General features: G+C 44.8%; 1 protein-coding gene across 1 annotated transcript; it reads left to right on the forward strand.

Annotated features, from left to right (window-relative positions):
- The first annotated feature begins 39 nt into the window (after positions 1-39).
- On the forward strand, positions 40-20,303 carry LBP (lipopolysaccharide binding protein). Its single transcript, XM_039864320.1, has 15 exons — positions 40-239; positions 2,194-2,308; positions 3,463-3,591; positions 5,868-6,023; positions 6,627-6,690; positions 8,040-8,103; positions 9,918-10,009; positions 10,547-10,723; positions 12,077-12,136; positions 14,163-14,330; positions 15,584-15,651; positions 16,070-16,112; positions 18,026-18,089; positions 18,880-18,956; positions 19,912-20,303. The coding sequence occupies exons 1-15, from the start codon at positions 116-118 to the stop codon at positions 19,954-19,956; spliced, it is 1,446 nt and encodes a 481-aa protein (XP_039720254.1). The 5' UTR covers positions 40-115; the 3' UTR covers positions 19,957-20,303.
- Positions 20,304-21,393: the final 1,090 nt, after the last annotated feature.

A 21,393-nucleotide genomic window follows, 5' to 3' on the forward strand; every position in this document is an offset into this window, starting at 1 on the left:
CCAGGAACCTGCCCCCACTCAGGAGTTGCCCCAGGCCTCAGGTCTCAACTACTTAAGGGAGCTGGGCCCAGTCTGCAGTTGCGACAGTCCTGGCCAACTCCACGGGGAATCTGGGATGGCAGCTTTGGCCAGGGCCCTGTCCTTTCTGCTGCTAGGACTACTGCTCACGTTTTTCCCAGGGTCCCTGGGTGTCAACCCTGGCCTGGTCGCCAGGATCACAGACAAAGGCCTGGAGTATGGTAAGAAGCTGTGGCCATCGGCTGGACTGGCTGACTTGCTTGGCTTGGCACCAGACTGCTCTGGGTACTCCGGGGGTACTGACTAGGCACCCTCCCTGAGGCAGTATGGCCTTCCCAGCCAGGCAACCCTGGCTCGGACTCTGTGCCACTTGGGCACTTACTTGTCTTAGCTGGGTTCCCACCAGCCAACAGAGACAAAGATTTGGGTGCAAGTAGTTGATCTGGGAGGTGATTCTAGGGCACACCGTAAGGGAGAGGGAATGTGAGAGAGGAAAGGGAAGGCAGGCAGGATAGGGGATGTTACTCAACCAGCTACCACCCAATGACTGGAACAATTCCACCGGGAAAATTCTTGGTAAAGTTTGAAAATATATGTCTTAAAATTGGAAGTCAGAATGGTAGTTACCTGTGGAAGCCAGCACAGACCCAGAAGGAGCACAAGGGAGCCTGTAGTGTGCTACATCTAGATCTGGGTGGTGGCCATGGGGATGTATCAAAATGTTTAAATTACTGAGCAATACCTTGAGATTAGTGCCCTTTAGGTGATTCGTGTATGTTATGTATCCATTTGAAAGAACAGGCAAAAGTAAGACTTTTTTTTTAAGATGCTGAAATAAAGCCTCAGAATTAATCTGTCCAAGAAGCAAGAGATCCTGGGGTTTTACGCACCACTCCCTACAGTAATTGATCGGGGGCTGCTCCTCACATTTGTGGAGCCTCAACTGCCTTATTTGTTAAATGGGGTCATAACATTCACTCAGGCAGGGTTGTAAGAGAGCAATCAGGGAAGTTTTCCCGGAGAAGGTGCGGTGAGGTGGGAAAGGTAAGTGGGAATTAGCCAGAGACAAGGGGGTAGCATTCTGGCAAAGAGACTGTCTGTCACATGCATTTGTGTGCAAGTTGGAAAGACATAGAAGGAGAGGCTGCCGGCAATCGGTGTACACGTGCCCTCCCTGAGGGCAGAATCCTTCCTCCCTCACATCTTAGAGCAAATAGAAGGTCCTAATAAACATCGTTTATATGGAAACTATAAATCAGGCAAAATTTGCCTTTTGTTCTTTTCCTCATGGGAATGTGCCATGTTCATTAAACTGATCCTCTAGAGTTGGCTATTTTGGTCCTTTCCGTATTTTTTATAATTTAAACACTGCCTTGCTGTTCCCGGCATTGACTGAGGGCCTGCTGTGTGCCAGGCACCAAGCCAAGCGTGTTTTTGATCCTCCCAGCCCCCTTCATGCTTTGCAATGCTATCTCCTTAATCCTCACGCACCTTAATGAGGAAAGTATTGTTATCATTGCATTTTGACAGATGGAGAATGTGAAGGCTGAGGACTTGCTCAAGGTCACCCAGTTAGAAAGATACCAAAACCAAGATTCCATCCCTACTCTCCTTACAGTTTCTTCTACACAGGCTAGATGCCATAAAGCAGCGGTCCCCAACCTTTTTGGCACCAGGCACCGCTGCTCCTATGAGAATCTAAAGCCTGATGATCTGAGGTGGAGCTGAGGTGGTGATGCTAGCGCTGGGGAGCAGCTGCAAGTACAGATGAAGCTTAGCTTGCTTACCCACCACTCACCTCCTGCTGTGAAGCCCGGTTCCTAACAGGTCACGGACTGGTACCAGTCCATGGCCTGGGGTTTGGGGTCCCCTGCTAAAGGACAGGAAAGAGGACCACCACCCAGGCACACAGCCCTCCTCCCCTTGTGGAGTGATGAAACAGGCATTCTGTTTCATCATCCGTAAAATGGGCATGCGTATAACACCACCACATGAAATGCAGAATGCCCTGAGTGTTTCTCTTGACATCTGATACCCAGAGGGCTCAATAATCTGTAACTGTAATTAATGCTAATCAGGAAGTCAGCTTCTCTCCCCAGAAGGGTGGGAGCCACCAAAGAGATTAGAGGAGAAGGAAACAGACCAGGCCGACTGCCAGCTTTTTCCTATCCACAGCGGCCAAGGAGGGGCGGGTGGCCCTGCAGACTGAGCTGCACAGAATTATGCTGCCCGACTTCACTGGAAACTTCAAGATCAAACATGTCGGCCGTGGGTATTACGAATTCCACAGGTGGGGAGCCTGAGGTGGTGGGGCAGGGGCAGGGGCCTGGAGAGGGAGGGGAAGCCACAGGAATGGGTCAAGGCCCCTCTGAGACAGAGAGTGAAATAGGTCCTCACAGAGGTCAGAGGGAAGTTCTGGGAGGGAATTGGGCTCCCTCATTCACTCGTGTAACAAATATTGGTGAAGACCTACTAGTTGTGTGAGCTGAGCCTCAGTTTCCTTATCTGTAAAATGAAAATGACACTGGTACCTCCTTTGAGTCATAATCCAGGCTCTGGTCTGACCACTGGATATAGTCTGGAAGGGACGATAGACCCTAAACTTTAAATAGAGTAGCTCAACTGTTAGAGCTGAGGTTTGTATATACACCTGCGGAAGTCAAGGAAGGCTTCTCAGAGGAGGTGACACTTGATTTGCATCTTTAAAGGATCATTAGATACCAGCAACTGATGCTAAAAAAGAAAAGGCATGGGACATTGAGGGACAGACAAGGGAGGAAGTGCAGTTCAGGCCACAGCTCATCACCTCCCCTCGCCCCTGCTCACTACCATCGATTGCTTCCTTCCTTTCTACTTTTATTCAGTCCATCAGCAAACATTTACTGAGCACCTATTATGTGCCAGGCAAATAAAATAGAACTTGACCATTCTTTTCCCAGTGACAGCCCCACAATAGTGTGTCATCTTGGTTTCCTGCCCTCAGCCCTTTTTGTGTGTTTTCTTGAACAGCCTTGGCCTTCCCTGACTCTGATGTGTCAAGGGAGTAGATGGCTGGGAGACGAAGCCACAAACCCAGAGGGGTGTGTGCACCGACGAATCACACCCACGATCACGAGATTTGTGGGCTCTGATCCTGAGTATGATTGGGGCAAGTGCACTCTTTCCATGAGATTCTATTTCTTCCCGTGTGAAAAGGGAACAGAAACAGTGCTGACCTGTTCCACGAGGCCCAAGTGACACAATCGATGTAAAGTGCTGAGCATGGTGCGTGGTCAGCTTGGGGCACACAGGAGGCACTCAGGTAGTGGGGGTAGCCAGACATCTGCCCGAAGCAGCCCTACTGGTCCAGACCCCACCAGGAAGAAGGTACAAAGGTGAGCAAGACCCCTGCTGAGGCTGGACCCAGGCCGGGGCTGATGCTGCCCTCCGTGTTTCTCTCTCCAGCCTGGACATCCGCAGCTGTGAGCTGCTGGGCTCTACGTTGACACCCCTCCCCGGCCAGGGCCTGAGTTTCTCCATCTCTGACTCCTTCATCCGGGTCCAGGGCAAGTGGAAGGTGCGCAAGTCATTTCTGTAAGTTGGCTCGGCTCCCAGGCTCTCGGGTCCTTGGCCTTGGTCTCGTTCCCATTCTTCTTGGGTCCAAGGAGTTCCTAGCTCATCAGAAAGAACACAGGATGGATGGAGGGAGCCCAAGCCCAGAGGTCACCCGGGTTCCAAGTCCTGGCTCTTGGACCGGTCTCTTTCCCTCTTCTGCCTCCCTAATGGGGTTGTGGGTAAACTAAATGAGGTAATAGCATGTCTTCTTGGTTTGCTTCCCCCAGCAGCAGACCCCAAGGCAAGAATTCAGGTGCAAGTACTTTATCTGGAAAGCGATCTAAGGAAATATCCATAAGGGTTTGGAGACAGTGTGGATGGAGCCGCACCTCTGAGTCACCCAATTGCAGATATGCGACCCTATCTTCCTATTTGCCATTGGTCAAGGGCAGCTCCCCGGGCACTAACTTTCCAGCTCTTTGAATTGTTCTCTGACCTCCAAGGTCCTTGGATGGAAGGTGGGTTTGTCTGCAGAGGCTGCCATAATTAAATGTCACAGACTCACGGTTTAAACAACAGAAATTTATTTTTCTCACACTTTTAGCGGCATGTGTCCAAGATTAAGGTGTCAGCAGGTCTGGTTTCTTCTGAGTCCTCTCTCCTTGGCTTTCAACACAAGAAATCTCATTAATAATTTTTATGTTCATTACATGTTGAGATGATACTACTAAATTAATTTTACCTCTTCCTTTTTGCCTTTTTAAATGTGGTTCCTAGAAAAATTTAAATTAACTTATGTGACTCGCATTATATTTGTATTAAACAACAATGCTTTAGAAAGATGTTCAGTATATATATAATAACATATATATATATATATCAACTATGTATGCACATTTATTCAATTTCCTCATAAAAGAAATTAGGCCACATTCTTCTGTCCTGGCTTTTTTCACTGAAAAATATTAAAGATCTCTTCATACGGGCATGTGATAATTTGCTCATTCTTTTTTTTAACTTCTTTTTAATGTAATATTTTTATTGAGGTGAAATTCACATAACATAAAATTAACCATTTTAAAGTATACAATTTAGTGGCATTTAGTACATTCATGACATGATGCAATCAACACCTCTACCTAGTTCCAAAACATTTTTGTCACCCAAAGAGATAACACCCCACCCATCAGGCAGTCACTTCCCACTTCCCCCTTCTCCAGCCCAGGGCAAGTCTGTGGATTCAGGACATTTCACGTAAATGGAATCCTACAATATGTGACATTTTGTGTCTGGCTTCTTTCACTTAGCATAATGTTTTTGAGGTTTATCCACATTATAGCACATGTTAGGACTTTATTCACTTTGATGGATGAATAATATTCCCTTGTCTAGGTAGGCCACATTTGGCCTTATTCTTTTCAAAGGCTACACAGCATAGATAAATGCCCACTACTTATTGGATCTGTCCCTCCTAGCTGACATGTGGGTCATTTCCTCATTTTTTGCTATTACCCATGACATTTCAGTGAGCTGCTCCACACACATATATACCTTGGACAGAAGAACCACAGAATAAAGGCTTAGAAATTAAACTGCTAGATCAAAGATACATGTGTGAAATTAGGATAAATCCATGAATTTGTATCCAGAGGTGTTTACCCAGCCCCAGTGTCTGAGGTTTCTGTCTGCCCATGCCTTCACTAGCACTGAGGATTAAAATTTCAAAAGTTTTGTCAATGCGATAGGTGAATACTGGCATCGTTATGATTTATTTTCATTTGTAATAATGTTTTGCATGCTTATTTGCAACCAAACTTCCTGTTCATATCTTTAATCTCTTTTTTTTCTTTTAGGTTGTTTTATCTTTTTCTTATTAAGTAGTATAGGCTCGTTCTTTGTGTATTAAGGAAATTAGCTCATATGTTAAGGAAATTAGTTCTTTGGCTTGCTCATGATGAAATTTTTTTTTTACTTTGCATATGGCATTTTGTTGTTGTTGTTCACTGAAGCTTTAATTTTCTGTGCTGGCAAGTGTATCAACCATTTCCTGTGCGGCTTCTGAAACTTAGATCCTGCCTAGAAAGGCCTTAGCCCATCCCTGACTATAAATAAGTGAATGCAGGTTTTTTCTTAGATTCTTTAAGGTCTTATTTGTAATAAATTTTTGATTTGTAATAAATATTTGTAATAATTTTTTTGATTAATTGTTTGCTCCAGCTTCACTTATTTGGGGGTGAGAACTGCACTTCATGTTTTCCCCCAAAATGGCCAAGCCTAGCCTAGGAATTGGTCATTGTTTCTCTTGTCTCCTCCAGGAAACTACAGGGCTCCTTTGACCTTCAGGTCAAGGGCATCACCATTTCGGCCAACCTCCTCTTGGGCAGCGAGCCCTCGGGGAAGCCCACGGTCACTGCCTCCAGTTGCAGCAGCCACATCCGTGACATAGAGGTGGACATCTCGGGAGGTTTGGGGTAGGTCACCACTGGGACAGTGGCCAGTTTGACCCCTGGTTGCCACCCAAGATCCCACCAGCCAGTGGCCCGGCCTTTGATAAGCAAAAGGGTCCAGGTGAAATGCACAGGCACTTGGAGGTCATTCTTTGGGGAACATTGCTGATTCGAGGCCAGGGTAATGGTGTGCCATTTCTACCAAAAAATGAATGTCAAGAAACCATCATCAGGTGAATGAAATTCAACTATTAGAGGAAAACAAGGGCTTTTGGCCAAAAGAGAGTTTGTGAAAAATATATAAGGCTTTGGGCAAGCCTCTTTGAGTCAAGTTTCCTTAATTAGAAAAATATTGATTCTCAAGCCCTTCCCCCACCGCCCCGCCCCCCCCACAAAAAACTATTGAATTTGCTTGGTAAGTAGCAGGGCACTCAGATGCCAGATGCCTTGAATCACTGAGTGTGCTGGGAGTTGGGACTCTGGGACCTAGGAGGGTACCAGGATGGGGTGGGGAGAACTCCCATGGGAACTGGCCTAGCCAGAAGCCAGGGCCTGGCTTTCCCTGCTGCCCACCATCACTGTGTTCAGTGACACACAAGCGACCATCCACTGTGCTCCTCTCCCCAGGTGGCTGCTGAATCTCTTCCACAACCAAATTGAGTCCAAATTCCAAGAAATATTGGAGAACGAGGTAGGATTGTCTGCGCTGCTGACATCTGCTGAGCCACGCAAGGGCTGGGCTCAAGTCCTCACTGACCTCTGGCCCTGGACAGCCATGGGGCCTAAGGCCCAGAGAGGACAAATCATTTGCTGAAGGTCACAGAGCTGGTGTATAGCAAAGTTGGGAACAAAACGTAGGTCTCTAGACCTTGAGTCTGTCCAGTGAGGCAGAGGATGGCTAGATGCTTGGCCAGCAGTAAAACAGCAGAGGCCAAACAGACTCCTGATCCTCCCTCTGCTTGACTTTGCTCACTGCCCCCCACTGCCCTGCATTCCACAAAGGCCAAAAAGGAAATTAACACTGAGATGCCTGCAGAGACCAGGTGGGAAACTTTAGGAGTGCATGAACCAGGGGAGAACCCCAGTTCCTACCTGGGCAAGCTCATGAGAACCTGCCTTGGATGGGAAGGCAGCCACGAAGTGTCAGGTTTTTGTATTAAAAAAACTATGTAAAATCTCCGAATTTTGGAATCTTGCTAAAACAAAGAAGTTTCCATGTTAACCTTCAGTTCTTCCAAACACTCACTTCATACCAAAATCCCATTTCCCGGGTATCATACACCTAGAGCTGTCGGTAGCAATGACTGTGCTTAGCAAGGGAGAAAGTAATGAAGAAGAAATGGAGAAAACACACACAGATATGCACATAGACACGCACCTTGCCCTCTCTCTCGGTCCAGGGTCTGGTTTGGCTTTGAGAGCTCACTGGTGATTCATCAGGAATAGCAGGCAGACTCTACAGAGTGGGCATGGCAAGCTATATTCTGTTCCTTTCCTTGTTCTGGGGTTCTGGGGTCTCAGGGAGCTTGGAAAACATGCCAGCCTCCTTTTCCAGCACCTTTTTGCCATGTTGTAATGCATCGGGGGAAACAGAGAACATTGATCAATCCAGCCAAGTAGATACTAAGTGATGGCATTTAAAAAGTATCTACATTAATTATACACTTATTTGTGTGGCTATTTCTACTTACTATCCAGTTCTGCTATTCAACTCTAAATTCTGGGAGTTCAGAGCCTCCCATAGGAAAAGATCTTTAATGATGGGGTTTCAGGCAGTGCCTCCAGCCGATGTCCCCTCATCAGGCCAACTACCTAGCTCAGATGTTCAGCTCTGGGACCAACTTTGGAAGGTCCAACTGGACTCTATTGATTGTTTTTGTTCCTTTGGAACCTGGCACATGCTAAGTACTTACACTTTTTTGTAGAATTAATGAGCAATGGGCAAATATGTGAAATAATGTGACTAAAGCAATTAGCACAGTGCCAGACCGAAGCCAGGGAACTCCCTCAGCCTTTCTCTTCCTATTTTTTTTTTTCCAGATTTGTGAAATGCTCCAGAAATCGGTGACCTCTGACGTACAGCGTTATCTCCAAACTCTGCCAGGTAGGGCATCTTACCCAACTCTAGACCAGTTTATTTCTATCAGTTTTTTAAGAGCATATACATACCTTATAAAACCTTAAATGGGATAGAAGTATAGAAAGTATACATTGAAAGTCTCTTTTCTCCCCGAATTTTCTTCCAAGAGGTAACCTCTATGTTGGGTGTATCCTCTCAGATATTTTCTTGGCATATGCCAATATAAATATACATAAATATATGAATATACATTCATATATGTATTCCTTTTACAGGAATATATGCGTATATGCACAATTATGAATTGATATTAGTCTGTAGATAGCATAGGTATATTATCCTTTTGTAACTTGCATATGTTAGAGATTTTTCTATATCAGCGCATGAAAATTGATCTTACTTTTTAAAACTTTTTTTGTGAAAGTTAATACATAGAAAAAAGTATTCAAACCATAAGTGAACGGCTTAAAGAATTTTCACAAAGAGCATGCATAGACCAGCTCCCAGATCGATATACAGAATGTGACTGGCCTTTCAGAGCCCCCACACGTGTCCTTTGTCACTACCCAATCGAGGATAACCATTATCCCAACTATTACCAGCAAAAATTAGTTTTGCACTGTGTATTTGAGTGGAACCTTGTAGTGTTTAGAAGAATTTATTTAGAAGAAAGTATTTAGAAGGCTTTCTCTGTTCCACTTTAAAATACAAATTCGATCTATGTTGTCGCACATAGTGAGTTCATTCATTCTCTTTGCTGTGTCATATTCCACTGTCTTCGTCCCTCCATTTATTTCCATTCTACTGTTGAAGGCCATTTGGGTAGTTTCAGTTTTAGACCATTATGGTTAGTGCTGCTATAAATATTCTAGTACAACGTGGATACATTTCTTGGGGTTCTACTCAGGAGTAAAATTGCAAGCTCACGTGGTATGCATCAGTTCAGCATTATCAGATCCTGCAAACAGTTTTTCAAAGGGGCGGTAACAGACCTCATTTTAATAACTGTGTAGTATTCACAGTTATGTCATCATTTATTTAATAAGTTCCCTGTTGCTGGACATGGAGGCCTGTTGCCGTCCTTTGCTATTGCCAACATGAGGTAAGGGACAACTTCTTTGCCCCCACATGTAAGTGTACCATAGAACAATCTTGTACAATGGAGGCCCTGGATCTAGGGTGCAGACATAAAGTTTGGAGGGACAGTCCCTGACAAATTGTCTGAGATGTTCTCTGATGCCGTGAACCCCAGGTCCCCACTCACTTGTTGATATCCCCTTCAATGGAGGCCCAGGTGGGCACAAATGGCCCAGTGCATGGGACATAGATCTCCTGTTCCTCCAGGACTTTGGAGGAAGTGTCTGAGCCCCCTGGACATGCCTGACCTTCCTGGTTATTGGTTCATGTTGATAGGAGGCTGATTTCCCTGAAGGTCAAGGCCTCAGTTGTAAACTGGAGAGTAATACTCTTGGTTGGAGAATTCTCCCTATTGGGTGGCTTCCTTGGCATGAAGCTCCAGGTGTGGATGGGCTGTCAGATCTGGGCTCCTCCAACCGTGTGTGTGTGTGTGTGTGTGTGTGTGTGTGTGTGTGTGTGTGACCCTGTAACCTGCTCAGGCCCCAGACTGAGCAAACCTCCCACACACATGGCTAACGCACCAGTGGGAAAAGAGATCCCAGGTCATCTCTTTCTTGACGAAGCCGTTCTTTGCCCCAGGGCTGGGCTGGGTGGAGAGTCTTGAGACAGAAGGGCAGGGGGCAATAAAGACTGTCACAGAAGTAGGAGTCACCTCTTCTCCATCTCCTGGCTCCTAATTCTGCCCCTCCCCTGGTTCACAGTCACCATAGAGATCGACAGTTTCGCCAGCATCGATTACAGCTTAATGGAGGCCCCTCGGGCAACGGCCCAAATGCTGGACGTGATGTTGAAGGTGAGGGCTCTGGAGCCAGGACTCAGGTGGATCCTGCCTCTACCTGGCATTTCCTCAGCGTTAGCCCTTTCTTGGGTCTTCTTGTCTCTCTGGCTTCAAATCTGTGCTCATCTAAGCTTGTGGTTCCAGCTGTGTCCAGGGCAGGGCAATATGGAGTGGTGAGGAGTGTTCCCCGAGCCAGGATCCTCTCACAAGTGTTGTACAACTCTTAGGCCTTGAAACTTCTCCTTCCCCTTCTTCCCCTCCTTCACCTTGCCCACTATGCAGGCAAGGTCAATCTCAGCTGGCCCTCGGTGGTATGGAGGGGCTGGCCAGTAGGTCTTACGGGTTAGTATAACAAAGCTGGGGAGTTATTTTTTAATTGATTCTGGACATGCAATACTTTGACCCAAAGGAAAGCATCTTTAATGGTGGAGTTTCAGGCAGTGTCTTTAACCAGAGCCTCTTTATCAGGCTGTATAGGCAAATACCGACCTCAGACGTTCAGCCCTGGGATGCACTTTGAAAGTTCAAATGGACTTTATTTTCTCTCTCCAGGCTGAAATTTTTAACCATGATCACCGCTCCCCAGTTGCCTTCCTTGCTCCAGTCATGAGCCTTCCTGAGGAACACGACCGAATGGTCTATTTTGCCATCTCTGATTATGTCTTCAACACAGCCAGCCTAGTATATTACAAGGCAGGATACCTGAACTTGTCCATCACAGATGATATGGTGAGGATAGTGACAGAATAATGTTCGCAGATAACAATGTAACCTGGCTTCCCTTCCATATTTCCTTTCCACACCATTTGCATCAGTGAAATAGTCAATATGACTAAGAGAAAAGATCAAGGCTAGGAAAAATATAAGTTAGCACAATTTCTGTTTTCACTTTGGCTGCCAGGAAGCTCAAAGTCAAAGTTCTTTCTCCCTTATTACAACCGTGGAAGAGTTTATGGTTTACTTGTCTGTGTTTTACTTTCCCCCAGTCTAGACCTGTTATTCTAATTCCTATTTTCTCTCATCCTGATGGTTTATGGAGGGTTTAAAAAAAAAAGATGTTAGTGAACGAGGTAGGATAATAGATACACTGATAAATGCATGAAGTTACATAGAATAGACCAAGTTAAAGACGAAACACAATTATGAAGACTTTGGACCTATAAATTGATTTTTTTCTTTCTAAATCACAAATCTGTCTGGGAGCTTCCTAGTGGCCAAAATGGAAAAGGACATGAATTAGTGATTCATGGTGAAAAGGAGACAAAGTCTTCCTAGCACTTACGTCTAAAACAACTCTCTCAAATGTGGCTTTATATAGGTCTACTAAATTTGGTAGCAGATTGCTTTAGTATTTCTCGTCTCTTTAATACTTCTGGGTTTCAGAAAGTCGTTGCTTATAGCTCTTTGTAAAAGCTGAGGCCTCGTGAACTATGTTAGGATGGTGTGGGAAACACAGTACGGTCCAATTTGGATGATCCAGTGTCCCTGATCAAGGACCATCTGGTGGATGGGCGGAGTAATTAGTTGCCCTTTGAACTATTTCTCACACATGCACAGGCCTTTTCTATATCATGTTCGATTTGCCCATCCGACCTGCGGTGCAGGCCTTTCTTTCAGAAGAGGGGATCATATAACTATGTTTTATTGAGCACTCATTATATGCTAGACCCGGTGCTAAATGCTTTGTATCCACCATCTTATTTAGCCCTCACAATGACTTGGTAGGTGGGGACTATTATTATCCTCCTTTGATAGGTGAAGAAATCAAGACTCAGAGAGGTGAAGGCACTGGCCCGAGACCACAGAGCGACAAAGCCAGGAGCCCAATCTAGCTCTGTGTGACTGCAAATCTCACCCTCAAGGACCCTCTGAGTGAGTCCTGCATGTCACCTGTGCCTCAAGGAGAGCAGACAGGACCTGGGGACTCATGTATTTGTGGTGAATGCAGGACAGGCATCTCCTCACTGCCATGGTAACCCCAGGCAGTTGAGAAGTTATAGTCCTGGACATTCCCCACCTCCCTCTTTAGACCTTCAGCTCTGGTGGGAGCACCTAAAATTCCTTTGTGTCTCTTTGCTGCAGGTTCCACCCACTTCTACTCTCAGACTGACCACCAAGTCCTTCCGTGCCATCATCCCCCGGGTAAGGCTTCCCTCAGCCCACGGAAAGTGTAGACTGAGTCTTCAGGGGTTTCCCTTTAAGCATTTGAGATCTTGCTCCCCGGCATATGTCATGAATTTTGCTCAAATAAACTCTTATAAAAATTGAAAATCAAAAATAAAACTCCAAAAACCTGTGCACTCCTCTTAGGTTGACCAGGAGTCAGAAGGCCGGCAGCGAGGCCCCCAGTAAAGGCAGGGCCACTGCAGGCTCCAGAGCTTTCTTCCCTTCGAAGCCCAAATAACACAGGCCTGAGTCCCGTGTCTTGTGGGACCTCAGGTTGCCCAGTCTTTTCTTGGGGATATCTGAGAATCCCAAGGAATGCCAACATGTCCCACAAAATGTACCCTAATTAATAACACCAGTAACGTACTAGGGACCAGGCATTATTCTTGATGCATTAAGAAATTATATTTTGACTGGATAATACATTCTCATGGTTCAACATTCAAATGACATAAAAAGGTATAGAATGGAAAGTCCCCAGTCTACTCCTGTCCCCTAATCACCCTGTTCCCATCTCGAGTGTACCAATACTATCGGAGTGTATACATCTTTCTGGTGACATTCTATGTATATACAAACAAATTGGTGTCTCTCTCACTCATTTCTTTACTCACCGGTAGGCATATTATACACACCATTCTGTACCTTACGTTTTCCCTTTCTGTACCGGGAGGTCATTCCACATAGGTAGAGAAAGGTCTTCCTCACTCTTGCTGTCATGGGCATGCAGTCTGCCAATGTAAGAACTGATCAGAGCTCACTTAACCAGTGCCCCATGGAAGGCGGTGAAGGTTGCTTCCAGTCTTTCGCTACATCAGTGTTGCAGTGAATACCTTGCAGCTCTGTCGTGTGCAGCATCTCATTTAATCTCACAGAAATCTACCTGTTCTCTCCCCAACCTCTGGAGTCCCCCCAAAACATAGGTCACATAGGCTGTAGTATTTAATATGCCTTGCAAAAGGCTAGATGTTAGCTGAGAGGATTTCTAATGATGGGAAATTTTTTAAGCTTCAAGTTTTGCAGTGCATGGGCCATGTCCTTCCCTAAGGCACTCCCTACAGACTCTTTCTCTCCCTAGAGCTTGCAAGAGCTCAACCTGCCACCGTGCTGTCAGGGCTAGCTTTGGAGGGCCCTTGGCGACTTTCTGGCTCCAACATCACTTTCGTCCCAGAAAGAGGAGGAAACTCTCCCTCCTCCTTCCTGCTCACATCTTCATCAACCTGGCCGAGCAGCAACTCAGCCCACCTTCTTAGTAAAGTGTTTTACCTCCTCAACTTTCTAAACATCTTTTTACTATAGGAGGTAGATTTTATATTTGCATAACCAAAAGGCTCATGGGACTGTTGCTCTTCCACCAACTCCCCCTTGAAAAGAAGCAGTCTTGCCCCAAATTAAATTATGTACCTACCTCTAGTTAAACAGAAAATTGTGTGTGCTTTTGAAATGGAGGGATATAGCTGTGTCATATTTCAAAGACATTAGTGTCTGGTCTCTGTATACGCAGTTACCTGAGTGTGATGAGGATGTGTAGAAACAATAGTTCCCACCTATCACCTGGGGTGGGGTGGGGAGTGAAAAAAGTTGGTTCGACCTTTCTGGAAGATAGTTTGCTAATTCCTGTCAGAGAGCTTTAAAAATATCCCTACCGTTTGACTCGGCAATTCCACTTCTAGAAATGTATCAAAATAGCAAGAGTACACGGGGTGGGGGTGGTCATTATAATGGCAAAACCTGGGAGACAATTTGATACCCAGTAAGGTTAGATCAATGACAGTACTCACGTACAATGGAATACAATGCAGCCGTGAAAAGGATGATGCAGACTCTCTATATCCGACATGGAAAATACCCAGTTATACCATTTAGAGAAAAAAGCACAGAGCATTTCGTGGGTATAAAATCAACCAAAAAGCATTGTCAGCTTTATCTGACTCCCTCCAGGCTTTTCCCGCAAACCCGTATATTTTCTTCTCTTGATGTAATTGCCTCATTCTTCCCCCAGTTAGCCAGGCAGTACCCCAACATGAAGATGGAGCTCCAGGGAGCAGTGATCTCTGCCCCATTCCTGAACTTCAGCCCTGGGAATCTGTCCTTGGCCCCCCAGATAGAGATTGAGGCCTTTGTGCTCTTGCCCAGCTCCGTCAGGGAGCCCATCTTCCGGCTTGGTGTGGTAAGTTCCAAAACCTGTGCAAATGCTGTTCCTTTTCCTGGTGTGCATCCTCCTGCCCCCTGCTCCAACTCACACTTTGGCTAATTTCTTCAGATCTCAGCTTAAATATCACTTCCTCAGGGAGGCCTTTCTTGATTGCCTTTAACCCTGATCTACCTTAGGCCCCTTGTCATTTTTCTCTTATAACATCTTATTATTGTTCTTCATTGCATTTGTTATAAAGATGCTTATGTAGCTGTTTGCAGGTTTATTCTTTTAATGTATGTATCCCCCATTAAGTGAGTCTGGGCTACTGAAGGGAGGAAGGTATAGGGATGCTTTGACCTGTTTGCTCTGCTCTGTAACTGTATCTGACGCCCGAAGACTACGTTTCCCAGGCTCCCTTGAGCTCTGACTTACAGCTAGGTCAGCCAATGGAAGGCACTGCCAGGAGAATGGAGGCCAGGAGGAAGGAAGAAGCCAGGGAATTGTTCTTTCTCTCTTTGACTTGAACAGAGACTTGGGCAGTGACTGTATCTCCTCCATGGTGGCTCCCATAACTCCAATTCATCCCTCTGTTCTTCTGGTCCTGGGGTGAAAACGGCTTCTTGCCTCTGCTGATCTGAGTTGCCTCTCCAGCTCTTTCTGGCTTCTCGGCAATTCCATCACTTGTATAACCAATTCCCTGTATTAACTTCTCTGCAAGTTAAATATTGAAAGTAGTTTCTACTTTTCCAATGGATCCCATCTAATAGAGAAGGGATTCTGAGTCTTTTAGGGCTCCTGCTCACTTGAACAATTTTGCTCTCTTGTTTAAGGTTTGAAACTCAACAAGACAAATTCCTGGAAGGGTGATTGCTCCTAGACGCTATATCTGCAATTTGATATTGTTATTGTTATGAAAATTATTGTTATAAATCTATTTTAAATTAAACATAATCTATTATTATTACTATGGCTGAATCTTGACCCTGAGATAGCTAGAAATGATCCCTTTAGAGATCTCCAGGGATAGGCACGCACACCTTCTGGTAGTCTGTTCAAAGTTTAATTGCTATCATAGTCAGAAATTTCAAGTACAGATGTTCAAATTCAAGTTTAAACATTTATCGAGCACCTACAATGAGCCTTCTGGGAGTCTATAGTCTAGTGAGTAAGTTCCTGCTTTAACTCATTGAGCTTTCTGTTTAGAGAAGACAGCTTGTATTCATAGTTGTCCTTGTACATGACAACCTCCCTCATTCAGACCTGTTCCCTTCTACCGGTATTTCCAGGCTGTTAATGTATCTGCCATATTGACCTTCAACACCAGCATGATCACTGGGTTCCTGAAGCCAGAAAAGTAAGTCAACCTCCTACCCTCATGGGAGCATTCGACTGAGCTTGCTCCATCTGGCACTGTAGCTGATTCCACAAACTTCCTTTCCACCTAACCCCATTACTTCCAAATTTCTACAGAATTTACTAATGCTGCTTTTTCTTAATCTATGGATTTTAGACATCAGCTATACTGACTTTCTGAAGTGACAGATAAAGATTGAGCTCCTTTACACTACCCACTTCCCCTCTTCGAGTCTCCCCAATAAGGTTATATCACTGTTTTTGGTTACTCAGTCATATTTTTCACTCCCACCGCTACCCCACCCTTGGCCCTGTGCCTTCTCAAGCCAGTGCCTCCTTCTTTCTGGGGATCCCCACATTGCTTAGGCATCCCATGGGCATCATGCCCACACCTTTGAATCTTATCTGATTCATTATAGGGTACAAATGGAACTGAAGGAATCTAAAGTTGGAGTAATCAATGTAAGTTATTATTGTTTTTATTTATGAAATAATTTAGGTATTAATTAATTCAGAGTGTTTACTAAGCAATGCTATGACACCTATAGGATAAAATAGAGAAGGAGAGAGCTGCTCTCCGCCCTAGGAAAGTGTAGAAGTTCTCACAAAGACATAAAACATAGGGCCAAGCAATAAGTGCATTCCAATATTAGGCACTACTATATAATTAAATCTTATATATAATATATAATTAAATATAATATATAATTAAATCTTCCATTGGAAAGAATTCTTTTAATTGCAAGAAATAGAAACAACTTAAAATGTCTTAGTTATACAGGACAAATGTATAGAGTCATATAATTAAAAAAAAAAGAAAAGAAACAAAAACTAAGGCGAGAGGTTTCAGGCAAAGCTGGATCCTGGTACTCAAATTAGTTCACCAAGACTCTCTCCATCTCTCTGTCTGTTTTCATTTGTGTTGACTTCATTTTCAGGCAGGTTATTCCCATTAGTGAAAAAAAAACCCACAAAATTTCCTGTAGTATCATTTTTTCTAATTTACAAAGTAATAATTTTTTAAAAATCCCCACGCTAGCTCTCATTGGATTAATCTTAGTCATGTAACCATTCTTTAGCCAATCTCTGTGGCCAAAAATTCGACAAAGCCAATTGACCAAGGATACATTTCTTAGAGCCAGAATTTTCAGTCCTCAACACTATGGACTGAAATCGGAAAGGAGGGCTTCCCAGGGGGAAATAGGGACTCTGTTATTAAAACGAGAGGAATTGATTGCTGGGCTGACAAAACCGAGATGATTTCCATGAAGAGGAAAACGTGGTGAAACAGACGGCTCACCACTAGAGGAGGACAGAGAAGGGGAAGATCAGTGTGAGCTGAAGTGATCAAGGAGAGATTTCTGAAAAGAGAGAAGGTGGGGTGATGGCAGCTCCCCCTCGCAGGCAGAAGAGGGTATGGGAAGACTTTGTCTTGCAGTCATTGTCTTCCTCTTTACCATCCTACACACGCTGGCCTCCTCTGACCACCCTCACGCTGCCCTCCTCTTCCCAGACTTTCCCTAAAGTACTTATGAAGAAGAAATAAGCACATAAAGTATAGGGAGAGACACCATCCCTAGAGATCCCACGGATGACTCCTTTCAGAGAATGAAGAAAAATGTAAATAATGACACATTATTAGTGTAGCGATGCATGGCATATAAATGTGTTTTGTAAAGTAAAACATTCCTATGTAAAGACACACACACACACACACACACACACACACACACACACACACACACTTTATCAGTTTTAAGAACATGGACTGTAAAAAGCCATTGATCTGTAGAATCAGATAAATCTGGATTCGAATTCTGACCCCGCCACCCAGTTTCTAGCAAGTCGCTTTTATTCTGTGGGCCTCAGTTTCCTCATCTGTGAAACAGGGACTTTAGTATGGACATCGAGGGGTCATTGTGAAGGTTGAATCAGATATGTATGGAATGCCCTGAACCTATACCTGGCACACAGTGAGTGTTAAAAGTTGTGTTTCATAATTTTCGTTCTGACTTGAAATTTTTTGTATCATACAAGTAATTCAGGAAAACATTATCACTATTTAAAAAAAAAAAAATTAAATACTAAAGACAAGGTTAAGCCAAACCTTGACGTCCTTCCTAGAGAAAAGACGGTTGGGCATGTAGTTTTCCAAAATTTTTCTAGCACTGTTTACGCATATAAATGTGCATCTCAAAATAGTCTTATCTTAAAAAATAGTGGCATGATGTAGGCGTCTGAAATTTGCTTTTTTCGAGCCTTTTGTCATGTCAGCAAAATGAATCACCCCACCCCCAGGGCGGCTGTTTGAAGGTTTACTGGTGGGCACAAGATGGCACAGGTGGTCACCGTGTACCTCTTCTGTTCTCCACCAGATAGAGCTATTGGAGGCACTGCTCAACTACTACATTCTCTACTCCTTTTACCCTGAGGTCAACGGTAAGAATCACTATGGATTTTGAGTGGACACTGCTTTTGTGGGGAAAGAGAGCTGAACTTGGAATTGGAAAACAGGCCTTTCTTGTAGGCTATGAGACCTTGGGCGAGTCACTTCTCTCTGAGCTTCAGTGGCCTGTAAGATGGAGGTGTTGTAGTCAACCCCATCTCCCTCCAGGGTTTAAGGAGAGTTGGGAACGGGGGCAGCTCTTCAGAGCACAGGAAACTCCTAAGAGAAGGAGGGACTCACAAGAATGCCCTCTACACCCTGAAGTGGCAAGTGAAAGATTAAGTACCAAGTTAACATATAGGGCACAAGACACCCCACCTCTGAATTCACATTTCCAAGACAATCGCCAACTCCCTGATTAAAAAATAAAGCATAAAGACCTAAACCCTGTTTCCGTGAAGCTCTACTTCATTTGGCTGCAATAGAAAGCAAGACAGGAACGAAGGGCAGAGAGCAGATTCCCATCAAGCTTCTTATCTGCCCCATATCTGCCACTCCTTCCACACAGCCTCATGGTCGAGAGCTAAGGCTCCCGTGACAGGCTGCCTGGGTTCAAATCCCGGTTCTGCCACTTTCGAGCTGTGTGACCTGTTACTTGGCCACTCTGTGCCTCAATTTCCTTATCTGTAAAATGAGAATGATAATCATATCTACCTCACGGTCTTTGGTGATAATTAAATGAAAATGTACTGTGTATAGAGCTTGCATGGAGGATTTTTTTAACTTTGTCTATAATTGTTATTTATTAACAAATGTCTCTCAACATTGTGCCTCAACCTGCAGATAAGTTGGCAAAAGGCTTTCCTCTTCCTCTTCCAAAGCATATTCAGCTCTACAATCCTGTGTTACAGATCCACAAGGTTAGTGGGTTCAAGGGCATTTTATGGTCCACCCCTGCCCTACAGTTCAGGTTATCTTCCTAGAACAGCATCTGTAAGGTGGGATGAGTGGGTTGGCGGGCTTGGGAGCATTAAAGGAGATGCTGCACTGTGCCTGGTAATCTGCACCCAGCAAATTAACAGCTACTGACAAAAGTGAAGGGCAGCAGAGTGGTCAGGAACATGATAACTCTGACTGACTGTTATATTTGAAAAACAAATGTCTAAAGAACTTTGGGGTCCAGATATACCCAACATCCAACTACTGTTGAGTGCTTACAAGGAGTTGGACCAATCATTGTTCAAAGCAAAGTCTGAGTGACAATTCACATGGCCGGCCTAAGTTTTTGCCTCTATAGAAACGAGGTGCATTTTAAACCTCACTGGGCTCTTGTGAAGATGAGAGACCAAGTATGAAAGCTTGTAGCTCAGTTTGGCACATGGGAAGTCATAAGAAGATTTGTTGTATGGTATCGTATTCATTAGAATTTTGAGGTCAGTGCTGTTCATTTGTTTGACCCCAAAGGCAGGGGATGGATCACTATGGGAAACAATAGGACTTGGTCTTGAATTCAGAATTCTTGCCCCTTTGGGTGATGGAAACTTCGGAGGAAGTCAGAGCATAAACCTCAGCAGCTCACAATTTTGTATTATTCGCCAAGGGAAGAAAATTTAGGCGACACAAAGGACATTTATGAGGCTTGCCAGGAAGCAGCAGCTCGGGAAATGACATAAATTGCCACTTTAGAGAAGGTAGCTGACAAAAGCTGTACTTTATGAAGAACTTGGGGACAGAGGGACACCCACAACTTATGCACTGATCTGGTTTCTAACACGGCTTGTGTTTCCCCAGATGTCAGTTTCCCTTTAAATCAGAGATGCATCTTTTTGGAATAGAGGATGCTTTTACCATCCTGTCCTGTCTTATCTCTCCTAGGACTTCCTGTTCTTGGGCGCCAACATCCAGTACATGAGAGTTTGAGGTCAAGGAAAAAGACGGAGCTTGGAGGCCACAGCTGGATCAGCCAGTTGCATTTCCAGATGTGCAGGATATTCCCAGATCTTCTGGGAGGATGAAGACTTCTGCTCTCAGCTCTGGGGGCGAGGTCTGCATGGCCCCTTCCCCACACTCCTCCTCTTCTGGAGGTGCACCCACACCTTCTCAGACTCTGGAGTTTTCTTTCAGCTCTAGAACAGACAATTCTCCCCACTGGCCTGTATAACCTTTAAGGATAAGCACCATCTTTTTTATTCACCGTCTGACCCTTGTACCTAGCAGAGTGCTGGCACAGAGTATGTGCTCAATAAATATTTATTGTATGGTTCAAAGAATGAGCCACCTGAACCTCCAGCTGAACCTCCCTATCTCCCACCCTCTTTGTCCTACGGAGTCTTTGGATGGTCAGCTCCATCTGTGGTCTCCAAAGTTCCACCCTGACCACACTCCCCCTCTATCATCAGGCGCTGCCGTGCGGACCTCCATGAGAGAATGAGGAATTCTGCTCCCCACCCAACTCTGGGCCTGGTGCTGGTGCCCGCTTTTTAAGGTGCTTGTCCATCTCAGTTCAGGGACAGTTCATGGGCAGTTCATGGGCTCGCTTTGCTATGCGGCCCCTCCCTCACTTCTTGCCTGCGGGTGGACACCGGAGCCAGTGAGTCTCCCAGTGCAAAAACTCAGCCTCCTGCTGTTTTCCCTATTGAAATGGATGTAAATTAGGAGGAAATGGATGTCTAGGCTTTTGGTCCAACGCAGATAAAAAGCTTATCCAACCATTGTTTAATAAGAGTCAGGCCTGGAGGAAAAGGCCTTGATTTCTAATCACCACACCACCAGCCTTAGATCACACTTGCTGAAGAGTCGTTTGGAGATATATAGTTGGCTCCCCAGGGACTAGAAATCAGAAGCCTCTGTTTGATATTTTTTGTTGTGTTAATGAGCAGATGGATGGAGCTGCCGGCTAATAGATAATTCACAGGGAATAGGCTCACTTACCCGTATGTAACAGAGATGCATTCCAAGAGGGGACAATGTGCAGTCACCCACCTAACAGCAGAATAAACCTTGGCTTCCCCTCCTCCCTCCTCTTTCCTTTTGTTCACTTTTCCACCACCATCATCCATCCCTATGGTGGCCTGGAGAAGGGCTCAAGGGCTTTGTCCAGTACTAGCCATGTGGCATTGAGCAGGTCCTTTTCCCCCTCAGGGTCCTCACCTATTAAATAAGGATGATAGTAATAGTAGCCACTTCCTACGGCTGTTATAATGATGATGTTAGGTAATCCATGTCAAAGGATTTATTTAGCCATAGTGGGCTTCGATATTTATTGGCTGGACATGCTTACCTATTTCCTATTTGTTGGCATTGAGCTGCTTGGCATGGGGGAAGTAGAAGCAGCTCAGACCCAGTTCCAGTTCCAGT

This window comes from Pteropus medius, unplaced genomic scaffold (assembly GCF_902729225.1).
Source record: "Pteropus medius unplaced genomic scaffold, Ma_sr-lr_union100, whole genome shotgun sequence".
NCBI classification, from domain to species: Eukaryota; Metazoa; Chordata; class Mammalia; order Chiroptera; family Pteropodidae; genus Pteropus; species Pteropus medius.

Coding starts and splice junctions, on each gene's coding strand:
- LBP (XM_039864320.1), top strand. CDS start 116: ATGGCAGCTTTGGCCAGGGCCCTGTCCTTTCTGCTGCTAGGACTACTG. Junction 6,691..8,039: donor AAGAAATATTGGAGAACGAG/GTAGGATTGTCT, acceptor TTTTTTTTCCAG/ATTTGTGAAATGCTCCAGAA. Junction 10,724..12,076: donor TGTCCATCACAGATGATATG/GTGAGGATAGTG, acceptor TCTTTGCTGCAG/GTTCCACCCACTTCTACTCT.